Source organism: Garra rufa, chromosome 25, assembly GCF_049309525.1.
Source record: "Garra rufa chromosome 25, GarRuf1.0, whole genome shotgun sequence".
In the NCBI taxonomy this organism is placed as follows: Eukaryota; Metazoa; Chordata; class Actinopteri; order Cypriniformes; family Cyprinidae; genus Garra; species Garra rufa.
The window spans coordinates 9770800-9796120 of NC_133385.1; the positions used below are offsets into that span (position 1 = coordinate 9770800).

Genomic DNA, 25321 nt, shown 5'->3' on the forward strand with positions numbered 1-25321 from the left:
AAAAATAAACAGGCAAACTGTAAATGCAGTTAGAAAACGTGAGAAACGCCATAATAGCGACCATAACCAGATACTAGTTGTCATATTTTTATGTTTTTAGTCTTTCTGCAATCTTTCTCTCTCTGTAGGAGGTTGAATGAGTTTCAGTAAAGACTGCATTCAAGAAATACGATAAAAATGTATGCTGAATGCAATTCGTTGCTTTGTGTTTTTTTAAACACTATTTTCATCTTTTCTATTATGTTAAATGCCATTTTTGCTTGCCTTTTATAATATTCAGTTATGTTGTATATTTGAATATCATAAAATAACACGAGTAAATTACTTTTTTTATTTAACATTAAATCGTTAAATCGAAACATATAAAAAAAAATGAGTGTTTGATCATGTCCAAATACACATCCTTAAATATCACACTAACTATAATATAAATACTATATTATCTTTTAAATGGTCAGGATCATTATTGCACATATTATTTAGAACAAAAAACTCCTCAAAACATTAACTAAATAGAACTGAACTATATATTACAATTATTTAATTGAATAAAAGTTACACTTAAGGTGTTTGGTCACATTTGACTGCCAAAAAGTATGAGAACATATTAATTATGTCTCTTTATCACTCCCCAGAATAAAATGCGATTGTAAAGCGTATTCAGAGAAGTTATCAATACACAATCAATGCACATTATGTGTTAATAATTACTCGAAATTGCTGCAAATATAGTGAAACTGCTGTCTATCCTACTTAAACCCATTCAAACACATTGACAGCACGGAGTTGTTTGGAACTATTGAGCGCTCCATGAACCACGTGACCGCGCGGCGGCGAGATCAAAGCGTGTCGCACCTCTCTTTCTCTATGGCTCTGGCGCCGATCAAAGTCGGACAAATGATCTTACCAGAATGCATTGTTTTGTAAGGCGGCAGCCGATTTCTTGCGGCGCCGCATGAAGTCGAACGCACCTATTAACATCTCAAAGCAAGCGCACCGCAGGTCATGTGACATGAACCAACCAATCAGCTTCCTCGCGTTTTTCCGTTCAATTGAAACCTCAGCAGAAACATGGAGGAGCAGCTCGTCATTGTGGTCCAGGGATTTCCTGAACTTTATGATTTGTCAAGCCCCCATTATTTTGACGCTAATAGAAGAAACAATGCATGGAGACGCATAGGCTTGGAGCTAGAGCGCAGCTGATGGTTGCTTAGAAACGGCAGACGCTTCCGGAGCGCAAGCGCCCGAGCGCTTTGTTGATAAGGAAGAAAGCGGCGCGCCTAGCGTTTTCCACGCGTTTTTAGGCGAGACATGTGAACGGCCCCTAATTAATAATCGGGATTACAATTTAAAAAAAAATTGTGATTTGAACTACAGTGATTGTGATTTATGACAGCCTATGATATTATAAATACAAAAACGACAAACTCAGCATGCTGATCTCATTATTTATTAAAAATTATTTACAATAACAGCATATTCCAAAGAAAAGAATGATGATTTTTCATTTCTACTGCATCTTTCACCCCTGGGCTGAGGAGTTGCATACTGTCTTCACATACAGAACACAAGGACTGAAGCCACACATCGCAACAAGGCAAAGCGCACTGATAGTACCAAAACCAGCCATCGTCCACTCTCTAGTGTGAGCTCAGATTTATAATATGTTCATGGTTGAACATGCTTCCTTAGTCATCACTGTCACTCATATTCCCAGTAACGAAAGACACTAAATGGACGTTGATAATAAATAAATCAATATTCTACTGGATCGGATCAAATCAAAGAGTGCTTTTTCGTCGTGACGGCAATATGAGGACGTTTATACAGAAACGAGAGCTGGGAAATGAAGAAACAACAACGAGCTGGAAAGCTTTGAATGTGTCAAATTGGCCGCGTCAAAATCAGCACCATGAAAGAAGAGCAAAGCCTCCATTGGCTGTGAGGTCATCGTGCAGTCTTCACGTCCAGCACCGAATAGTTTCAGTTCAGATGAACAGTTTCTTGACACACGTTGCAGGCACTGCAATACGAAAGCCCAAATCAAACCTACCAAAGTTCACGCTCCACAACCAGACCGCCAAAATACAGTCGGGTCTGGCTGTGGAGAGAATGATTTGGAGAGAAACGTTGGACATTTGTTGTTTTTAAGTGCAAAATAATGACATCCTCCGGGACGGAAGGATTCGGCAAACAAGAGGCACAGCGTTCAGAGTTCATAAGGCCTCCTGAAGGCCTCTGGGTGGCGCTGTGCTGATCAGAGGTCCATGGAAGTCTCTGTGGCTATGAGTCTGATTGTGTTTTACGGCAGCAGAGAACGAGCTACGTACTTCAGGATGCCTCCGTTTCTGAAAAACGCCACATCCATGTCGTTTTCGAAAAGAGCCGTGACGCTGAAACTCTTCCCTGTGCTTGTCTGGAAACAAAGGCAGACATTAACATTAGACATAGCAACATCAAACTGCAGTATAATTAAGAGTTGTTTGTCATTTGAAATACACTGATTGTGCTGTATGTTTTTCATTCACTACAAAGAACTGGTTCATAACATAAGAGTCATTAGTATATGATTTGGACTACACTTATTGTGCTGTATGTTTTGAATCAATACAAAGAATCATTCAAAAGAATAATTTATTTGTGAATTAGACTACAGTGGCTCTGTTATGCGTGTTTGATTCATTAAAAAGAACCAGTTAGAACCAGTCAATCAGACTACACTGGTTACGCTGTTATTGTGTGCCACTTGTAAACACATCTCAAAAGAAATGCAGTTGCGATTCACTCTACCTGTACTGTGAGCTGTTGTCTGGGTGTGAGCTCCTGTGGGATGTTGATGGTGAATCGCTCTTTTCCACACAGCTCCAGCGAGTCGGCATTCTGTCCTGGCGTGAACTGCAGCGGAGCAATTCCCATCCCCACCAAATGATTCCTATGAATCTTCTCAAAGCTCTCTGCTATCACCGCACGGACCCCCTATAAAACACAGTCAAGACGGTCCGTATGTTAAGTGTTTCCTCTGAATTATTTACAGGAAATTGTGTAGTACAGTAAGGGAAAAAAGTATTTGATCGCCTCCTGATTTTGTACATTTGCCCACTGACAAAGTAATGATCAGTCTATCATTTTAATGGTAGGTTTATTTCAACAGTGAGAGACAGAAAAACGCATTTCAAAAAAAGTTGTAAATTGATTGGAATTTTAATGAGTGAAATAAGTATTCGATCCCCTATCAATCAGCAAGATTTTTGGCTCCCAGGTGTTTTTTTTTATACAGGTAACAATTAGCTAATCTCAGCTTGTTACCTGTATAAAAGACATCTGTCCACAGAAGCAACCAATCAATCAGATTCCAAACTCTCTACCATGGCCAAGACCAAAGAAAGAGCTGTCCAAGGATGTCAAGGACAAGATTCTAGACCTACAGAAGGCTCAAATGTGACCCAGGACCACAAAACCAGTCATAAGGTAAAATTTTACAAAACTGAGGTGTATACATCATATGAAAGCTCAATAAATAAGCTTTCTATTGATGTATAGGACAATATTTGGCCGAGATACATCTATTTGAAAATCTGGAATCTGAGGATGCAAAAAAAATCAAAATACTGAGAAAATCACCTTTAAAGTTGTCCAAATTAAGTTCTTAACAATGCATATTACTAATCAAAAATTACATTTTGATATATTTATAGTAGGAATTTTACAAAAAATCTTCATGGAACATGATCTTTACTTAATTTCCTAATGATTTTTGGCATAAAAGAAAAATCAATAATTTTGACCCATACAATGTATTTTTGGCTATTGCTACAAATATACCCCAGCGACTTAAGACTGGTTTTGTGGTCCAGGGTCACAAATGGGCTACAAGACCATTCAGACCAAGTAGATTGGTGAGAAAGTGACAACAGTTGGTGCGATTATTCGCAAATGGAAGAAACACAAAATAACTGTCAGTCTTCCTCGGTCTGGGGCTCCATGCAAGATCTCACCTCGTGGAGTTTCAATGATCATGAGAACGGCGAGGAATCAGCTCTGAACTACACAGGAGGATCTTGTCAATGATCTCAAGGCAGCTGGAACCATAGTCACCAAGAAAACAATTAGTAACACACTACGCTGTGAAGGACTGAAATCCTGTAGCGTCCGCAAGGTCCCCCGCTCAAGAAAGCACATGTAGCCCTGTCTGAATTTGGCCAACGAACACCTGAATGATTCAGAGGAGAACTGGGTGAAATCGAGGTCTTTGGCATCAACTCAACTCGCCGTGTTTGGTAGAGGGGGAGGAATGCTGCCTATGACCCCAAGAACACCATCCCCACTGTCAAACATGGAGGTGGAAACATTATGTTTTGGGGGTGTTTTTCTGCTAAGGGGACAGGACAACTGCACCGCATCAAAGGGACAATGGACAGGGCCATGTACCGTCAAATCTTGGGTGAGAACCTCCTACCCTCAGCCAGGGCATTGAAAATGGGTCATGAATGGGTATTCCCACATGACAATCACTCAAAATACAGAGCCAAGGCAACAGAAGAGTTGCTCAAGAAGAAGCATATGAAGGTCCTGGAGTGGCCTAGGCAGTCGCCAGACCTTAATCCTGTAGAAAATCTGTGGAGGGAGTTGAAGGTTCGAGTTTCCAAACATCAGCCTAGAAACCTTAATGACTTGGTGAGGATCTGCAAAGAGCAGTGGGACAAAATCCCTCCTGAGTTGTGTGCAAACCTGGTGACCGACTACAAGAAACGTCTGATGCCACCAAGTACTAAGTCATGTTTTGTGAAGGGGTTAAATACTTCTTTCACTCATTAAAATGCACATCAATTTATAACTTTTTTAAAATTTTTGTTGTTGTTATTTTGTCAATTAGCTACCATTCAAATTATAGACTAATCATTTCTTTGTCAGTGGGCAAATGTACAAAATCAGCAGGGGATCCAAATTTTTTTCCATCATTGTACATAAGTGGTTTTGTAGGAAAATGGATTATGGGACCAGTACCAATAAATAAGGTCCTTTGGCAGCCCAGTCGCGTGAGCTCCCGGAGCCATACTCTTTTCCTGCCAGAATGATGAGGGGAACTCCATCTCTCTGATAGCGTTCAGCAGCTTCGAACACATCCAGCTGTGATGGGAAAACATAAATCAAACCATGAGTTCAGAGTCAGAAGGAATCATGTTTAAACCGGTTGAGTCTGGTCACTAACCGTCTGTCCTGATGGAATGTGCAGTGTTTTGGGTCCGGTCTTTCCGATGAGGCGGTTTTGGAGCTTTATGCTGGCAAACGTTCCTCGAGTCATTACAGCATCGTTTCCTCTCCGTGCACCATAGGAATTGAATTCGCGAGGGGTCAAACTGGGTCAAATGTATAAAAGAACTGAACTTAGTTTGTTAATAAAAAAGCATTCATACTGCAAAAGCGTCATGTAATTTGTAATAAATGATTTTAAGGACAAATAAAGCCCCTCCAATTCATCTCACCGTTTGCTCTGCAGGTATTTGGCGGCAACACTGACTCTTGCGATGCTTCCCGCTGGAGAAATGTGATCTGTTGTTACTTTATCGCCCAGAAAGAGGAGCGGGTACGCGCCCTCAATGGACTGAGGAGTGCACACCTCTTTAGACTAAGACAAAGACAAACAGGGGACATGTTATTGTCGAAATACAATGAATGCACGGGGAGATATGCATCTGAATAACACCAGCGATGTTACTGTTAGCTAAAACTATTACAATTTATTTTCATTAATTGAAAAAGATTAAATAAAATATAAAGTAAGAAATGTTGCTTTTGCAACTAATTGAAATAAAATAAGCATAATTTAACTACTAAAATTACTGAAAGTAAAATGGACAAAAATGAAAGCTAAACAAATATAAAAAAGAAAAATTACAACAAACAAAAAGCAAAAACTAACAAAAATAACAGAACATACATACAATTACTAAAATGTAAACTATAATAAATATAGCTAAATGAAAATATAAAAAAAACTAATAGCATTTACACAATTACACAAGTTACTAAAACTACAATGAAAACTGAAAATACAAAAATAGAAGCTAATTCAAAAGATTAAAAAATATTGTAATATTGAAATATAATATAATAAAATATAAAAACATTTGCAATTAACCAAAATAAAATGGTTTAGTTAAAAGAAAACGTTAGTTTCTTTAGTTAAAGAAAAATTCCAGCTATACAGAAATATTAAAAATAAATAAAAATAAATAAGAAAATTACTAAAGTTTAAAGAAGTAAAAATAAATTACATAAAATAAAACAAAAGTACATAAAAGTAAAAACTAATAACAATTACAAAATGATAAAATTACTTAAACAAATTAACATTGAAACTGAAAATATAAAAGCAGAAGCTAATTGAAGGATTATTCCACTTCCAGAATAAAAAAAATATTATTATTTACTCAGCTCAATGTCATCCAAGATATTCATGACTGTCTTTCTTTAGTCACAAAGAAATTAGGTTTTTGAAGTAAACATTCCAGGAATTTTGTCAATGTAGTGGACTTTAATGATTCGAAAGGGCTCTAAATGATCCCAGCCAAGGCATAAAGATTTTATCTACTGAAACGATCGGTCATTTTCTTGAAAAAAAATTATATTTATACACTTTTTAACCACAAATGCTCATCTTGCCTAGATCTGGAGAGCTAAAGACAAGCATTTAAGGGTTAAAAATATATAAATTGTAAATTTTTTTTTTTTTTTTTTTAGAAAATAACCAATTGTTTTGCTAGATAAGACCCTTATTCCTCAGCTGAGATCATGTAGAACCCTTCAAAGCTACACTGAAACTGCATTTTTAACCTTTAATCCGATTGTCCACTATATGGAGGAAAATCCTGGAATGTTTTCCTCAAAAAACTTAATTTATTTGCGATTGAAGAAAGAAAGACATGAACATCTTGGATGACATGAGGGTGAGTAAATTATCAGGAAATTTAAAATAAAATACTATAATAATACATAAATAATACACTCATGAAACTCACAAGTTTGCTGAAGAAGGACGGACATCGAATGTAGGTGGATTTGTGATCCCACGGGAATTGGGCAGATTCAGCAGACTCTAAATTGTTCCAGAACGTACTTCCTTTCTGCAGACATTCACACAAATCAGCCGGTATTAACAGACAATTAGAACAAGTCAGTGAATCAATCAATTCAAATGAATCATATTGTTAAATCTGACAATCTTCGCACCTCCATCCGGCTCCTCAGGTCTTTGAACATGGAGGCGATGACGATGTTCTCCTCCGTCTGGTTCACCTCTTCTTTGGACGGCCAGATATCCCGCAGATACACGTCCTTCCCCTCTGAGTTCACCCCTAGCGCTTCTGTCTCCAGGTTGATGCTGACTGTGCCTGCGATCGCATACGCCACCACCAGTGGAGGTGAAGCCAAATAGTTTGCCCGAACGCAGTCACACAGGCGTCCTTCTAAATGCCTGTTTCCAGAGAGCACACCACATGCCACCAAATCACCCTGCACACAAGCAGACAGATTAATACACAGCAGAAAAGAGAAAGGGAGTGAGAAAAGTGAGAGATGAAAGATCTCACCTGTTTAATGGCGTCCACCACACTCTCAGGTAAAGGTGCTGTATGACCAACACAAGTGGCACATCCATAACCCACAACCTCGAACCTGAAAACACATCATCATCAAACGGCATGCTTATTTGGACAACTGTGAATTTGTTTATGTGCAACAAAACTAATATCATTTTAAAATTGTACTAATTAATATATATATTTCTAAAAAAACTATTATAAAAATATTTTATATAATAAATTATATATATACTACTAATGTTGTATAGTAACGATATAAAATAATGTTTTATAGTTATTATAGAAATTGAACACAAAAATAAATAAAAACTATTTTTAATAAAGCAGATTACATAATAAAATGTTTTAAATATTTATACATTAAACATACTGAAAACTGCAAAAAATTAACAATAAATACTAGTGATGTTCAAAATATACTTATTTGCCTAAATCAATCTGAGTAAAATAGGTTTATGCTGGAGCTTAAAGGTATTTACATCTAACCTTTGTAATAGAATAGGCAAGTAACATCGCCTATCATCACTTTAGGATAGTAGCCTAAACACAGGCATATAGCCTAGGAATTTTGAGTTTGGTTTCGTTCTCTCGATTTGTAAAGTGATTTTTTTCTTACTTGTTAAATTCCATGTTTTCTTTTTTTTTGGGATGTGTTCATGCTTTGTTCTTGTTCTTCAGAGATTATCATAGGGACCAAAGATTGAGGTTTGAAAGTAACAGTAGCACTATTTGCTCATACGATGTTTTTATTTTATTTATTTTTATTTTTTTATATATGCATGTATATGTATACAATTTTTACAGAGGCTTATATACTCCTATATTTACACATGTACGTATTGTTACTCTCCTTAGACTTTTCATGCCTTCAGGTTTATTTTCAGTATCATATACAGGTCAATGGGTCTGTGTAAGGTAATAAGTTATAATATAAATGGCTTGCATAGTCCTATCAAAAGAAAAAAGATTTTCAATCAGCTGAGACAGCTCCAATGTCAAATAGCATTTCTCCAAGAAACACATTTGTCAGATAGAGAACACGAAAAATTAAAAAAGTCCTGGGCTGATAAGGCTTTTTATTCATCTCACAAATCAGGAAAGAGGAGAGGAGTCTGTATTCTAGTTCATAAAGGCCTGAATTTCACATCTACTACAGTTCAAAAAGACACTGATGGTAGATTTATTCTAGTAAATGGTATAATTGATGGTTTGGAGGTCTCATTTATGAATGTCTATGCCCCAAACGAAGATGATCCAAATTTTATAAATAAAATATTTAGGCTTATCTTGCAACATAGTAAAGGAATTCTCTTGCTGGGTGGAGATTTTAATTGTGTCATATCACAATATATGGACAGACAACCATCTCCAAGGTCCCCTCTTCCTAAAATGAGTAAGATGTTAGTTGGACAACTTAAAGAAACAGGGCTAGCAGATATTTGGAGACAGAAGTTTCCCAATATGAAAGATTTTACTTTTTTCTCTACTAGACATTCATCATACTCGCGAATTGACTATTTATTTACTCCTATATCAGAACTACATAGAGTAATGGATATAAAAATTTTGCCAATAACAATCTCAGATCATGCTCCATTGATGATGTCTTGGGATTTAGGATTTAGACCAATACCCAGGCAATGGAGACTTAACATATCTTTACTTAATGATAATTCATTTATAACATTTATAAAAAATGAATTACAATTTTATTTAGATACCAACACCACCCCAGACATATCACCACTAATATTGTGGGACTGTGCTAAAGCTTTTTTAAGAGGACGTATAATAGCTTTTGCCAGTGCGAAAAAAAGGGAAAGAGAACATAGGCAGCAACAATTAGAAAATACTATTAAGAAATTGGAACAACAACATAAACGGAATCCAACCCCCGCATTACTAACAGAACTGACTGAAGCACGCAGAGAATTAAATACACTACTTTCCAATGTAATGGAAGGTAGACTAAGATTTGTAAAACAAAAATACTATGAATACGGTAACAGAGCGAGCAGATTGTTGGCTCTACGCCTAAAGAAGCAACAATCCACAAACATAGTATCAAAGCTAAAATCCAGTAATTCATCTATTTTCCTCACAAAACCAGAGGAGATTGTTGAAAAGTTTGCTAATTTCTATAAGTTCTTGTATAAAAATACTGATACATGCACAGACGATCAGGAAATAAAATGTTTTTTGGATAGTATGCAGTTACCACAATTAACAGATTCCATTAGATCAGAATTAGACAGACCTATTACAGAAGAGGAGATTTTGGAGATAATTCCGAGACTTAAAAATAATAAAAGTCCTGGCCCAGATGGTTTTTCAAATGAATTTTATAAGGCATTTAAGGATGTAATCGCCCCATTATTATTGAATGCATTCCATTCGGCTCTAGATGTAGGTATGTTGGCTCCTTCATGGAATGATGCAACAATAGTTGTCATTCATAAGGATGGGAAGGATCCAACACTATGCCAGTCGTATAGACCCATTTCTTTATTAAATGGGGATCTGCGTATATTGACTACTATTTTATCGCAACGACTAAATAAAGTAATCACTAATATTATAAACCCGGATCAAACTGGATTCATAAAAGGGAGGTACTATGGCGACAATGTACGCAGATTATTAAATATAATGAATTATTCAATAATAAAAGGGGAAGAGGCTGTGATTATATCATTGGATGCATATAAAGCATTTGACAGAGTATCCTGGCAATTTCTGTTCAATACTATGCAGGAATTTAATTTTGGACCTACTTTTCTTAAATGGGTACATACCTTGTATTCCAATCCACAAGCCTCAATAAGAGTTAATGGACATAAATCAAAGGCTTTTAAGTTGGAGCGAGGATGTAGACAAGGCTGTGCACTATCTCCATTACTATTTGCTATAAGTATAGAACCTCTTGCCCAGCTTATAAGAGAAAGTATGGTTATAAAAGGTATTAAAATAGGTGAAGAAGAGCATAAAATCTCTCTATATGCTGATGATGTCCTATTATATGTATCTGAACCCCAATCGACAATACCCCAACTTAAAGAACTTATTTCAAACTTCGGACGTTATTCGGGCTATAGAGTAAACATGGACAAAACGGAGGCATTAGATGTTACAAATCAAATTTCTAAAAGAGTGATAAAACTGAGCGGTTTCAGATGGCCTAAAGAGGGTATTAAATATTTAGGAATTCGAATACCTCCTTTACTACAGAATTTATATGACCTAAACTACCCTAAATTAATTAGTTGTATATATGGTGACTTGCAAAGATGGTCAGAAATTCCCTTATCTTTCCTAGGCCGTGTGGAAAGTATACGAATGAATGTATTACCCAGACTCCTCTACCTCTTTCAGATGTTACCGGTAGAAATCCCTAAGATTACATTTGTCAAGTTGGAGAAGCAGATTTCTAAATTTATTTGGGCAGGGCAAAGGCCAAGAATAAAATACAAAACATTACAACTCATGAAGGCTGATGGGGGAGTAGGTCTTCCAAATCTTACATGTTATTATTGGGCAGCACAACTAAAACCAATAGAGGCATGGTTAAAGGATAATGTGGATACACGTTGGTTAAACATAGAGAAAGACCTCTGTCAATACCCCTTGGTTTCACTTCCTTTCATAGATTTCAGCTGGGATAATGTGATGATGGGTAAGTGGACAAGAGTTACTTTAAAAATATGGAAAAAAATAAGATCTTTATTGAAAATTTCCTGTTCCATTTCTCCTTTATCTAGTATAAGTACAATAAATAATTTTATACCATCTGCATTAGATAGTGGTTTTAAAAAATGGGCAAATCATGGATTAAATTTTATATATCAGCTTGTTAGTAAAGACTATCTCAAATCATTTGAACAACTTGTAGAAGAATTTAAGTTACCAAAAACTGACTTTTATAGATATTTACAAATGAGAGATTTTCTTACAAAACATAAAGAGTGGAAGAATATCATTAATCCAAACGAAATAGAAAAGTTAATGATGGATATACAGATGGGGACTGTTGACAAAAGGCTTATTTCTAAATTATATCAGAGATTGCTATCACTTCACCCATATAATTCTTTTGCATACAAAGAACGATGGGAGGCGGAAATGCAAGTGGAGATTGCCCAAGAGGACTGGATAGACATATGCTCCGGGGCCCATAAAGTTACAAACTCAAACACATGGAGAGAGTTTAAGTGGAAAATCATTACAAGATACTTCCGCACTCCGCAAATTGTAGCAAAAATGAGAATAGGATTATCTAGTAGATGCTGGAGAGAGTGTGGTGAGTTATTGGGAAACCACACTCATATCTTTTGGTCCTGCCCAAAGATACAACAATTCTGGGAGGATATATATAAAGTATTTGGAGACATATTCTGCATTGATATTCCTTTTAATCCAGCTGTAGCTATTTTAGGTGTAATACCTGAAGGCATGAAGGAAAGGAGATTGAATTATCTACTTTAAATATTATTTTCTGCAGCCTTAAAATGCATCACATCCAAATGGCTCAAATTAGACTCACCCACATATGAACAGTGGATCCAAAAAATCAGAGAAATTTACGAAATGGAAAGAATAACATATTCCCTAAGACTCCAGATGAATCTCTTTGAAACAAGATGGAGCCCAATCTTAAGAATAATACATAGTAATAGTTAAAGGGCTATACATAGTGGTGTGGAATATGTATGCAACAATATCTACAAAGCATATGGATTCTCCTTTTGTGTGTTTTTATTTATTTATTTATTTTTATGGTCTCTTCTATTTCTGTAAACATTTTTTTCCCTATTGTCTATCTCTGATGTATAACTTTTATAGTAAGTTTTAATAAAAGAAAAAGTTAAAAAAAAAAAAAATATACTTATTACCATTATATACATCTCATTCACATATAAATGTTATATCACATTTGTTAGTTTTATTAATAGCTTTTGTAAGCAATAACCTTGCTATGTGTGAGTGAGTGTATATATGATTATGTGTACCCGAGTTTCCTGAGGTAGGGCAGGACTCCACTTGTGTTCAGGTAATGTGTGACGGTTCCACTGCCAGGCACCAGACTGGTCCTGATATACGGTTTTACCATCAGACCAGCCTCGACGGCTTTCTTCGCGAGTAGACCTGAACAAAACACAGACATACATGTGAGATGCACTAAACACTGTGCAAACAGCTCATATCAGATCTAGAGGCGTGTTGACGTCAGACCTGCGGCCAGCATGACGGACGGGTTGCAGTTGTTGGTGCAGCTGATGACAGCAGCGATGACGACAGATCCGTGCGCCAGGTTGTACTCGGCTCCCTCGTGCAGGAACGGCACCTGAGTTGCCTGCTTCTCTTTGGATATGTGGAAGCCCTTGAAACCCACCTACACATACAACGATGGCACATAAAACATGTATTAGTGATGTACTTTGCTTTAAAAAAATTTCAATTTAATTTGTCAATATGTGCATTCACCTTCTCATTCAAGCAGTTGATAAAGTCTTCCTTCATGCAAGCCACTGCGACTCTGTCCTGCGGCCGTTTGGGTCCACTGACATGAGGCACAATTGAGCTCAGGTTCATCTCGATGACCTACGACACCAACCGCATCACATGACTTGACTTAGCTTTGGAAATAGGGGGCAAACCCTAAACTTTATTGCATTTTGGTTACTTGTTTTACATGTGAAGGTTAGTCAATGATTTACACTACCATTTAAAAGTTCAGGGTTAGTGAGATTAAAGAAAGCAATAAAGGTACATAAGATCTCTATTTCAAATGCTTTTGTCATCTTTCTATTTATCTAAGAATTCTGAAGAAAAATATGACTATTTGCAAAATGAAAAAAAAAAAAAAAAAATTAAGACTGATATTAATCAGAAATGTTTCTAAAAGAAGTTCACTTCCAGAACAAAAATTTACAGATCATTTTACTCACACCCTTGTCATCCAAGATGTTAATGTCTTTCTCTCTTCAATCGTAAAGACATTATGGTTTTTGAGGAAAACATTTCAGGATTTCTCTCTATATAATGGACTTCTATGGTGCCCCCGAGTTTGAACTTCCAAAATACAGTTTAAATGCAGCTTCAAAGGGCTCTAAAACGATTGGTTATTTTCTAAAAAAAAAAAAAAAAAAAAAAAAATCTACAATTTATATACTTTTTAACCTCAAAAGCTTGTCTTGTCCAGCTCTGCTTCAACTCTGTGTATTCCGGTTCATGACAGTTAGGGTGTGTATCTCATTTTCTCCTCCAACTTCAAAATCGCCCAACATCGCTGTTTTAGGTTTTTTTGTAAAGGAGTTTGTCTTGCATGTTCATATTGTAAAAACTGGGTTAGTACTTCTGCAGCAATGCAGGATGATTTTGAAGTTGAAGTTGATTTTGTGAAAATTTGAGTTTTCCGACATACTCTGTCTTAAAATGGAAAAAACAGAGTTCATGCAAAAGACAAGCGTTTGAGGTTAAAAAGTATATAAATTGAAGACTGGAGTAATGATGTTGAATATTCAGCTTTGCATCAAAGAAATAAATCACATTTTAAAAAAATATATAAAATAGTGAATTTTTTACTGCATTTGTAATCAAATAAATGCAACCTTAAGATATTAAATCCCCAAACTTTTAAACAGTTGTGTTTAACAGGGTTCGTACAGATACTGTAAAATGAAATTCCAGGACTTTCAAGGACTTTTCAAGCACTACTTTTTTGATTTTCAAAGACTTCAATCAGAGTTTTAACCAGGGCTCTGAACCGGTTTAAGGAACGAAAACGAAAAACGAAAACAAATGACATTAAACAGGAACAGGAACAAAAACGAAAACAAAATCAATTTTAATCGTTCTGAACAGAAACAGAAACAGAAATTCCAAATTAACCGGTTAATAACGGTATTTTTATCGTTCTCTTTATTATATCAATTTGGCAGACTAAAAACATGAATTCAAATTGTGTGCGCAAATGCAACGGTGACGCATACACCGTGAAATGCCCGCGAAGCAGACGTCATAAGCAGAGCCCTTTCTGATGCGACGAGCACCTGCTGTTTCATGTGCAAAGGTATGTTTAGGTTTAAGTTATTGTAGCCTAATTAAAACTTGTAGTTAAAATTGTCTATTGTTTTTAGTTCTCTTTTGTTTGAGTGAAAATAGCCTATAATAGGCTATGCATATTAGGTAAGGAATAATTAAGTCAACAGGTTTTTATCGCAGATTAAGCCGTGTGGTCAGAATGTGAAGCGGATGGTCTTGAAGGGGCTTATTTCGCTATAGTATTATCAAACAAGAAAATTGTTTAAAAAAAATTATTAGCTCATTTGTAACGCGTTTCCAGGCACGGCCGTAGCCAGCTATGAGGTCACCGAGGTCCGGCCCTTGGTCATTTTTGTATATTCAAAAATAAAATGCCAAGCTCTCTGAATGATTATTAAGCCGTTTAAACCACCTCATATCGCATGAGTGTTTGCAATTCATGTTGATGCGAGAAGCTAGCGCAGTGAACGGGGCTTGAGAGCGCGTTGAGTGAGAGAGCGTGTGCAGCCTCCGTTTGTTGCCAGATCCACCTATTATACGTGTATTTTTCCAATTTAGTGTGACACTTTGGGACGTTTATAAAGTGGAAAGTTGAACGTTAGTGTTACTGATATATTAATCTTGTTTAAAAAACACAAGCTTTGAACTTATTTCGGATATCTTTTTCTCTCTTTTTGTAATTGCTTGTTTTTCGTAGCAATATCTGGCAACATTGTACTTTCATAAAATAAAATCTTCTGACGCTAGGCTATATGTAGTGCATTTGAGGGTGTTAATATAGCACAATTTTTTTAACACCTTACTTCGGACCGCGCTAATTTTCAAACCCTGGTTGTGAACTCGTTTACTTTCGGTTTTAAAGACAAGAAGTTCAAATGACACGAACACGGAATTTGGTTTAATCATTTGTAAACATAATGCCAAACATGTTATTAAAAGGCACACTATCTATCTATCTATCTATCTATCTATCTATCTATCGTGCTGTGCAATAAAATAACGTTATTAACCGGTATTTTTTCTAGAAAACCGTTCTCGGAACGTATTGTTCTAATGAGGAACGCAAGAACAGAAACGTTATAATATCGATTCTGCTCGGAGTGAACCGAATGGATTTTTTTTCCGTTTTTAAGCCCTGGTTTTAACTAATGTTTCCTATTTCAAATTCTAAAAAATGAGAAATAGATAAAAATACACAAATAAAAAATGGCAAAAAAGGCAAAGTATTACAAAGTATACTACACTTTTACTATAGTAAAACACAGTAAATTTTATTAACGGATTTGTATTTTTGTATACTTTTTTTTGTTTTGTTTTTATAACTGTACTGCCTGATGGTTTGATGTTTTCTACGGTTTAAGAAAAAAGTCCCAATCTAAATCAAAAGATTTGTGAACCCACTCTGAATTCCCAATCTAAATCAAATGATTCGCGAACCATCATTTCAGATCAGGACTCGGAACTTTGCATATCGTGAATCATTTGATTTAGATCAGAAATTCAAATTGCATATCGTGAATCATTTGATTTGAATCATTCAATTCACAAAATGATTCACAAAACTGTTGCAAACTAAATCAAATGATTCGCGATACGCGATTTGAAGTGCTGATCTAAAACAAATGATTTGCGATATGCAAAGTTCCAATCTAAATCAAATGATTCGCGATATGCGATCCGAACAGTGAATCATTTTGCAACGCAATGGTTTAACTGATTCAGAGTTTCGAAATGCTCAGTTTCACGCATCACTATGCGCTTTTTAAAATCATTACAAGCAATGTCGAAATTCGAAAATGAATGGCTGTTTTAATTTGATCTGGTTTTAGGTTTTGAATCGTTTGAAATGAATGATTGAAGTCACGAGTTTGAATCAATTTGAGTGGTTCCAGCGAAAAAGGTATGTTTTTTGAATTGCGCAAAAAGATATCTGCTTACTGACAAAATTAAACATTTATTTAGATACATTTTCTTTCAATAATTCAAGCACTTTTCAAGTGCCTCTTTAGGAATATTGCTATTTTCAAGGGATTTCCAGGCCTTAAATCTTAAAAAGTCAAATTGCACCTTGTACGAATACTGGTATAGAGTCTTATTAAAGGTACAGTAGCCAAAAAAAAAAAATGCTCATTAAAAACTAACTTAACCAACCTCTGAATACTGTGGCTCTTCTGATTGGTCGTCATAGCTTCTGAAGAGTTTGATAGCCTTCAGATAGTCTTCTAAAACCACAAGCTTCTCCTCACTGCAAACTGATAAGAAAAACATTTTTGCGTCAAGCTACATCCTTATAAACACTTGAAGATTTATAATATAAAGTACACAGGATGATGGTCCGTACTGGTGTGTTTAAAGTGCTGAAGGGTGATGTCATCCACAGGAAAGAAGCTCACGGTGGCGTTGTACTCCGGACACATGTTAGCAATGGTGGTCCGATCAGGAGCAGAGAGCTGCTGTACACCAGGCCCAAAGAACTCTACAAACTTCCCGTTGATTCCTGCCTGGCGCAGATGCTGAGAAACAAAAATCAGATTAGTGCATGATATGTAATTCCTTGAGATTAGTGAGTAGATGATGTTTTACATTAAAGGGCTAGTTCACCTAAAAATGAAAATTCTGTCATTAATTACTCACCCTCATGTCGTTCCAAACCTGTAAGACCTTTGTTTATCTCCGGAACACAAATTAAGATATTTTTGATGAAATCCTGGCACGTTCAAGGCCCAGCAAGATTGCTGTCTATGCAGGGTCAGAAAGCTCTTGGATTTCATCAAAAATATCTTAATTTGTTTTCTGAAGATGAATGAAGGTCTTATGGGTTTGGAACAACATTAGGATGAGGAATTAATGACAACATTTTAATTTCTTTGGGTGAACTATTCCTTTAAGGACCTCATTGTACCTTAGTAATGCCCAGTACGATATCAATGGACGTGGCGAGAGGACTGATGGTGCCCACGAGTTTACAGCCGACGACCTGTGGCAGAGTCAAAGACACTGGCTGACCTAACATGACCGCCTCTGATTCAATACCTCCAACTCCTGAAAGACAGCATGAGAGAGACATTGTGAGATTAAATTGTTATATTTGCACAAATATAACACAGTAACTGACATCATGCTCACCCCAGCCTAGGATCCCGAGGCCGTTGATCATGGTGGTGTGGGAGTCCGTTCCCACCACACTGTCAGGATAAATAAACCCGTCCCCTTCCTGTACCACCTGACATAGGTACTCTAGATTCACCTGATGCACTGTGTTGATGTCTGGCGGAACCACGTTGATGTTTTTAAAGGCTTTTGAACACCACTGGAAAGAGAATGGTGAAAAACAAATGTTTATGAACAAAGTCTGGTATACTCATGTTTATTCATTCAAAAATACAGTAAAAACAGCAATATTGTGAAATATGTTGTTTTCTATTTCAATATACAGTTGAGGTCAAAAGTTTACATCCACTTTCAGAATCTGCAAAATGTTTCAGAAAAATCCTTAAGGTCCCACAAATTCTTTGGTTTTGCAGCACTTTTGTGTATTTGAACCCTTTTCAACAACGACTGTATGATTTTGAGATCCATCTTTTCACACTGAGAACAACTGAGGGACTCATATGCAACTATTACAGAAGGTTCAAACACTCACTGATGCTTGAGGAAAAAAAAAACATTAAGATCAGGTTAAATTTAACTTATTTTGTCTTCTAGGAAACATGTAAGTATCTTCTGTAGCCTCTGAAGGGCAGTACTAAATGAAAAAAATATGATATTTAGACAAAATAAGAAAAATTTAAAAATCTCCATTCTGTTCAAAAGTTTTGACCCCCCAGCTCTTAATGTATCATTTTTCCTTCTGGAGCATCAGTAAGCATTTGAACCTTCCGTAAAAGTTGCACATGAGTCCCTTAGTTGTCTTTAGTGGGAACAGTCATACAGTCATTGTTGGAAAGTGTTCAAATACACAAAAATGCTGAAAAACCATAGAATTTGTGGGACCTGAAGGCTTTTTCTGAAGAACAACAGGCAGTTTAACAAACAATGGACTCATGAACAACATGCATTTTGTATGATCCCTCTTATTTTGCTAAAATAATTAGCATTTTGCAGATTCTGAAAACTTTTGACCACAACTGTATTTTAAAACGTAATTTATCCTTGTGAAGGCAAAGCAGCCGTTTCTCCAGTCTCTGAAAACTCACCTTAAAGAACTGCAGCCTCTCTTTGTTTCTGATTAGTTCCATCTCCTGGTTTCTGATCATCGTTTCAGGCCTGTGTATGTCAGACAGACATGAGGGCATCAGAAGATGCAGACAGATTATTGTGAGAGAGTGTGTGTGTGTGTGTGTGTGTGTGTGTGTGTGTGTGTGTGAGGTGTAGACGTACTCTGATACAGGCTGCAGGTGGAAGGGGCACAGAAGGGGTGTGTTCTCTATCTGTACTGCCACACTTCTGCCACTAGGAGCGTCAGAGCAGGAAGCTTTACTGCAGCCGCCCCGATGGCCTGGTCGCTGACCTGTACAGTGACCACCACCACTGCTGCTGCTGCTTCCTCGTGGAGATGGTCGTCCGGCAGGAGATCTGACGGCGGCACCATGACTCTCGTCTGCGGGGGTTGAAGGGCTCTGGATGGCACTGAGAAATGAGGCAAATGTTTTTTAATGACTTTGTTGCTTGATGGTGAAAACGTGTTACATCGTGCCTGGTTAAGCTCATAAAAAGAAATGGTTTTCATGTAAACAGCAGCATCATACATTATCGCCCTAATTACTGTGTATGTTACATAATTGGCGTTTATGTTAATGCTGTAATTACTGGGTTTTACAACATAAATGCTGCCTTGATCCGTCCTTTAGCCCTTGTGTTCACTCTCACCATTTGCTGTAGTCGATCTGCAGAGAATGATCTACGATGAGGTCCGTCGGGCATCTGGGGTTTACCAGGTTTGGATCTACCCCCTGTTTAGCTAAAGCATCTCTCATAGCTGCCAAATCCACCATAGCAGGAATTCCCCTGTAAACACAACAGAGCTATCAGAACACATCCAACCTTATGATCAGGCCCAGTTAGCTTGCAAATGAAGGCTGTTAATCTAAATAAAACCGTGATTGTGATATGATTTATTGCGATCTAAGTAGTAGATAGTTCAGCCAACAATTACTCACCCTCATGTTGTTTTAAACCCGTAGTACATTTATTTATCATTAGAACACAAATTAAAGAGATTTTTGATGAAATCCGAGAGCTTTCTGCCTCTGCATAGACAGCAACACAACTGAAACGTTCAAGCGGTCCAGAAAGGTACTAAGGACATCATTAAAATAGTCCATGTGACATCAGTGGTTCAACCGTAATTTTATGAAGCTACGAGAATACTTTTTGTGCGTAAAGAAAACAAAATAATGACTTTATTTAACAATTCTCTTCCGACGCAAGAAGCAGGATGCACTGCACTTTGTTTACAAGCAGAAAATGACGCACGCTGAACATAAAATAATCTTGAAGATTTTAATAAAGTAGGGATGTAACGATATTGTCAGTATCGTGATATCGCAATAGCAACTTGATATTATTGTGGTCACATAACGATATGAAACGATAGGTCTTCCATGCAAAAAGTGTAATTTTTAAAATATATTTAAACTTCTTATTCTAACATAAAAGGTCTTTAAAGTTGTTTTTTGGACCATTATGCTTTGACACAGTATCTGTCAAACAAACTAAAACCGAAGGCGCAATATGGCTTAATCCCTTTATCAAATCTGTTTTCGCTGCATGTTTCAAAGCGAAACACAAATTGAGGCGATCAGCTCGTGACCGATGTTTTCCGCACCTCAGAACGTCTCTGTTCACAGTAAATGAATGTAGTGAACTCGTTTATTGCATGTGCTGTGAGTTTAGCGCGCATTTGGGAATGCAACGACCGCCGGTTGTGCCTTATTTCACTAGATTTGTAGTGAGATGTGTTTTTGTAAGCCTGTTACCACTAAATCTGGAGTTTTCCTTTAAAATAAAAGCTTAAAAGTGCAGTATGAATTCCTGACAGCTAGTTTAAATAGTTAATGTTACTGCAGTCCAAATTCATAATATCTCTTTCAAGTGTAGATATTAAGAAGTAGTCCAGTAGTGTAAAGCATATAAAAAATAATATACCTATAAAATATTACTTTTAATTTATTTTGCAGTGCAATTGTTTTACAATATATGACTATTACTGTCATGGTTGTTATTATTATATTCTAATTTGTTTGGCTTCCTAAAAAAACAGTGTGAATGTAATTTCGACTGAGACAGTATATAACAAATAAAAAGAGGGTTGAGTCACCTTTAACGTTCGGGTACAAGTCAATTCAATGCCTGTATTATGACTTAAGTTTTCTTAGTTAAAAGCATAGGTTGAAGCTCTTAATTTTGAACTCTCAAAGTGCATTAAATAGAATAATATAACTTTAAAATGTACAATTTTTTTGTATCGTGGACTTCATATCGCAATATTATCGTATTGTCATTATTTTTGTTTTCTTTGCGCATAAAGTATTCTCATAGCTTTATAAAATTAAGGTTGAACCACTGATGTCACATGGACTATTTTAAGGACTATATTAAACTGTCTATGCAGGCTCAGAAAGCTCTCGAATTTCATCAAAAATCTCTTAATTTGTGTTCCAAAGATGAACGAAGGTCTTACGGGTTTGAAACGACATGAGGGTGAGTAATTAATGACAGAATTTTCATTTTTGGGTGAACTATTCCTTTAAAGGCTCCCTGGGGTTTTCCATCACAATCAAAGTTTAAACTGTGTGGCTCTAGTCGATTACTCACGTAAAATCCTGTAGCAGAACCCTGGCGGGCGAGAACACAACCTCAGCCTGGTTCTGCTGCTTCTGCCAGTCCAAAATACTGGAGACATCATCCGTTTTGATGTAAAACCCATCACACTTCCGGATGGCGGACTCCAGGAGAACCCGCATACAGAACGGCAGTTCCTCTACAAGAGAAAGAGCTTTATTTTACCTCTGAAATCCATTGAGGTTAACTACATGTGTTTTAAAACAAGTGGTATCAGCAATGATGTCACTTGCATCTGTGCATGATTTAATTCCACTAAAGCATTGAGTAACTCACCGTATCTGGCATCGCTCAGCTTCTGTGGGTTGAAATATCGCCGCTCTTCATATTGTTCGCTCTGGAGAGTGTCGATCAAATGGCCGAATGGATGCTCTGTACAGAACAAGAAAGCATTTTTGTGAAAAACACTGAGATTGAGCTGATAAATGAATGTCATTTGCGTAACACTGACAGGAAAAGAATGGCTCGTGTGTTTGAAGCTCATTAACCAGATCTGGATTCGGGTTTGGCTGTGACTGTGTAATGTGCACCTGCAATGACTAAAGAGAATCAAAAACTGGCCCAGATTACAACAGACCAACACCTGCAAAGCTCATAGAGAGCGTATTTTCTCTTAAACCACCTCTGTTTGCCGGCCTTCACCTCTTCCCTCCTAAAGTCCCCATTAGAAAGTACAAGTGTGCAGCTGTGGGATGTGTTGGCAGTGAGTACTGAGAGCTTACAAGCCAACTCGCTCATTTAGGGCATTAAATAACACACAGACATTCGATGTAAGAATTCACCAAAAGTTCAGCAACAAGAGAAAGAGATAAGCGAAAGTGACATGATTCAGGTTGTCGTTTATAGACACACATTTTAAACACGTTCGCAAATGAAGTATTTGCATTTCCTAGCTGTGCCTAGAAGCAAAAGCCCTTTTGTTTACTGAGGACATTAATAAACCATTTTCACATTTCCACTCATGGGAGAAGGTAGAGAAGCTTGTGTTACTAAAGAACCTGTCTATTTGCTATTTTGCCTTTTGTTGTGTGTTACCAAGTGGTTTATTGTTAAAAGACACAGAAGGACTTTTATTATGCCAATTCAGAGTTTTGAGATCATGTTAGTATTTTTATCTCAACTGTGTTTTCGGAGTAGACAACGCACTGACGCATTGAAAAGCACATCCATAATTGTATCTACACTACCAGTCAAAAGTTTTTGAACTGTATGATTTCTGATATTTTTTAAATAAGTCTTTTCTGCTCACCAAGATGTAAAGTTTAGCAAAAACTAATATTATGAAAAAATGTTACTATTTAAAATAACCTTTATTTTTAAATCAAAATTTTTTTATTTCTTCCTAGGATTTCAAAGCTTTTTTTTTTTTGGCATCATTAATCCAGTCACATGATCCTTCAGAAATCATTCTAATATTCTGATTTGCTGGTCAGAAAACATTTATTAATTTGATTTATTATTGTATTAATAAGTTGAGAAGAACGTTTTTCTGAAATAGAAATCTTTTGTAACATTATAAATGTCTTTATCATCACTTGTGATCAATTTAAAGCATCCTTGCTAAATAAAACCATTCATTTCTATCATTTCTTTCCCCTAAAAAAAATACTAACTCCAAGTTTTTGAATGATATATTGTATAATATCACAAAGCTTTTAATTTCAAATAAATGCTGATCTTTGGATCTATGGTTTTAAACATTGATAATAATAACAATAATAAAATGTTTCTTGAACAGCAAATCAACATATTAGAATTATTTCTGAAGAATCATGTGACAACGAAGAAAGAAATAATGATGCTGAAAATGCCCTTGCCTGAAGAAAAAGGATAATGTTAATAAGGAGTTTGTGCCTGAGGTGGGAAAATATGTTTTTGGAGGGTTAACTTGTCTCTTAAGTTGTAGTCTTTTTTTTTATAGAAAGTTTGTTCTTGATGAATTTTTTGAAAACTGCAAAGTGGAAATGGCACCCGTTTCGTAGAATGACTCTTATAATGTTTCATTTTCAATTGCAAATAAATAAATAAACAACTTTAATATAATTGTAGCCATGGTGAGCATAAAAGATGACTTTTAACACATTTTAAAGTTAATGACTTTTAAGTAATACATGTATATTTTTAAAGTTGTTATTTTAGTAATATCAACTAATTACAAATAAGTGTAATCAATAAAAAAAAGTGTTACATCTATAAAAAAAAAAAAAAGTTTAGTTATTCTTAAGATTTAAAAAAATCTTAATTTACGGTTACATCTGTTTCAGCCATGAGTTTTTACTTCAATTGCTCATTAATTTGGGTGGCTCTCATAGCACTGCATTCAAAGCAGATAGAATCAGTTTGATCAAAAGACTAAAAGAATGACGACAAACAGGCTGTGTTATATTTTCACTGCTAAGTAACACTAGCACTGCTGCAGTCAAATCCGCATGCTGTCACAAGAAATTCTGACTCCAAAAAAATCCAAGAATTTTAACTACCATGCTTTATCCAGTTCACTAAACAAAGAGGATCAACAAATCCTTATTCCTAGGAATTTTATTAAACACACTAGTGCTGATCCACACCAGTGTATCACAATATATTGTGAGTGCATGTGTGGAGGCTGAACACGCACACACACATGCTTATCACTCCCAGCCTGCGTCTGCTGCCTGCTGCACGCCTTAGATTAGTTTAGATGACTTCAGATTAAAAAGAAACTGCAGCAAAAGAACACACAAACCTTCATCGCCACCTACAAACAAACACAAATCCCTCGATCTGTATTTATGACACTGAAGATAATGACACTGGGTGGGAAAAGCAAATAACACTCTCACTAACAGACAAACAGATTACAGGATCAGTCCACTGACATGAAGACTAATATGCATAGTTAATGATAATTATACATCTTTTACTTCTTAAATAAACCTTTAGGCATTATAGACATTACTTACAGCAGTGATAATAACCTCAAATTAAGATCAAGAGGTTTTATTACAAGTAGTTGTATAATTATGAGGAAATGTTACATAATTAAATACAGTATAGTGACTGTAAACGATTTACACTACCATATTCACATACTGTGGTATTTACATAAGAACACTAAGGAAAAACACTGCACTGGCACTTGTCCAGAAAGCATGGTTGTACCATGGTACATATGTGCTATTGTAAACAATACATAATACTGGATTATTGTACATAATTAGGCTATGTCTCAAGGCTTAATGAGCTGCCAGCTTAAACAACATTTCAGATATCCTATATGGATAAAACTCTTGCTGTCAAGATGGACATCTCACTTAGTTTTGACACAAATCAGTTTGTGATCGGGTGAGCTGCATGTAAAAACACGCGATCGGGATGTCAGTCGCTTTTTTGCCGCTAGCCGCACTGCTAACGACAAAACCGCCCCTCTTCCTCTAAAAGTGAATATTTAAGAGCGGTTTTGACGGCCTATTGTGACTTCGCATATAACCGGTTATATATATGTGTCTGTCAGAGCGCAAATAAGATGAATATTGTTATTTTTATCTGTAAAAACAGCCCTTACCGTGCTGAGGTGAGCCGAGCGCCATGATGACTTCTTATATTAACACGACTCCACTCGCTCGAGCCACGACAGCTAGCCAATCAGCGGACAGTACCTCCCTGGAGGACTGTCCAATCAGAGTGCAGGATCGCGCACAGCGTCGTCCAATCAACAAACGTCTTCTACACTACCCTTCATCGCTTTGGTTTATTAACAAATCTTGATTTAATGGACATTAAAGTGCATATGGAGATAATCAATTCTTTTAATTGAGGCTATCTATTTTAGTAATGTTAAATATAAATATAAAAAT

The 25321-nt window shown here is 36.3% G+C and overlaps 1 protein-coding gene across 1 annotated transcript; it reads right to left on the reverse strand.

Annotated features, from left to right (window-relative positions):
- Positions 1 to 1434: 1434 nt before the first annotated feature.
- Positions 1435 to 25073, reverse strand: ireb2 (iron-responsive element binding protein 2). Its single transcript, XM_073831450.1, has 21 exons — positions 25030 to 25073; positions 21762 to 21857; positions 21459 to 21624; positions 19512 to 19649; positions 19023 to 19271; positions 18839 to 18908; positions 17769 to 17952; positions 17545 to 17684; positions 16984 to 17155; positions 16794 to 16894; positions 13083 to 13199; positions 12831 to 12990; positions 12608 to 12743; positions 7590 to 7674; positions 7231 to 7512; positions 7020 to 7124; positions 5484 to 5626; positions 5210 to 5357; positions 5005 to 5127; positions 2791 to 2976; positions 1435 to 2416 (listed from the first exon to the last, which is right to left on the reverse strand). Exons 1-21 carry the CDS (start codon positions 25052 to 25054, stop codon positions 2303 to 2305), a joined length of 2940 nt encoding a protein of 979 aa, XP_073687551.1. The 5' UTR covers positions 25055 to 25073; the 3' UTR covers positions 1435 to 2302.
- Positions 25074 to 25321: the final 248 nt, after the last annotated feature.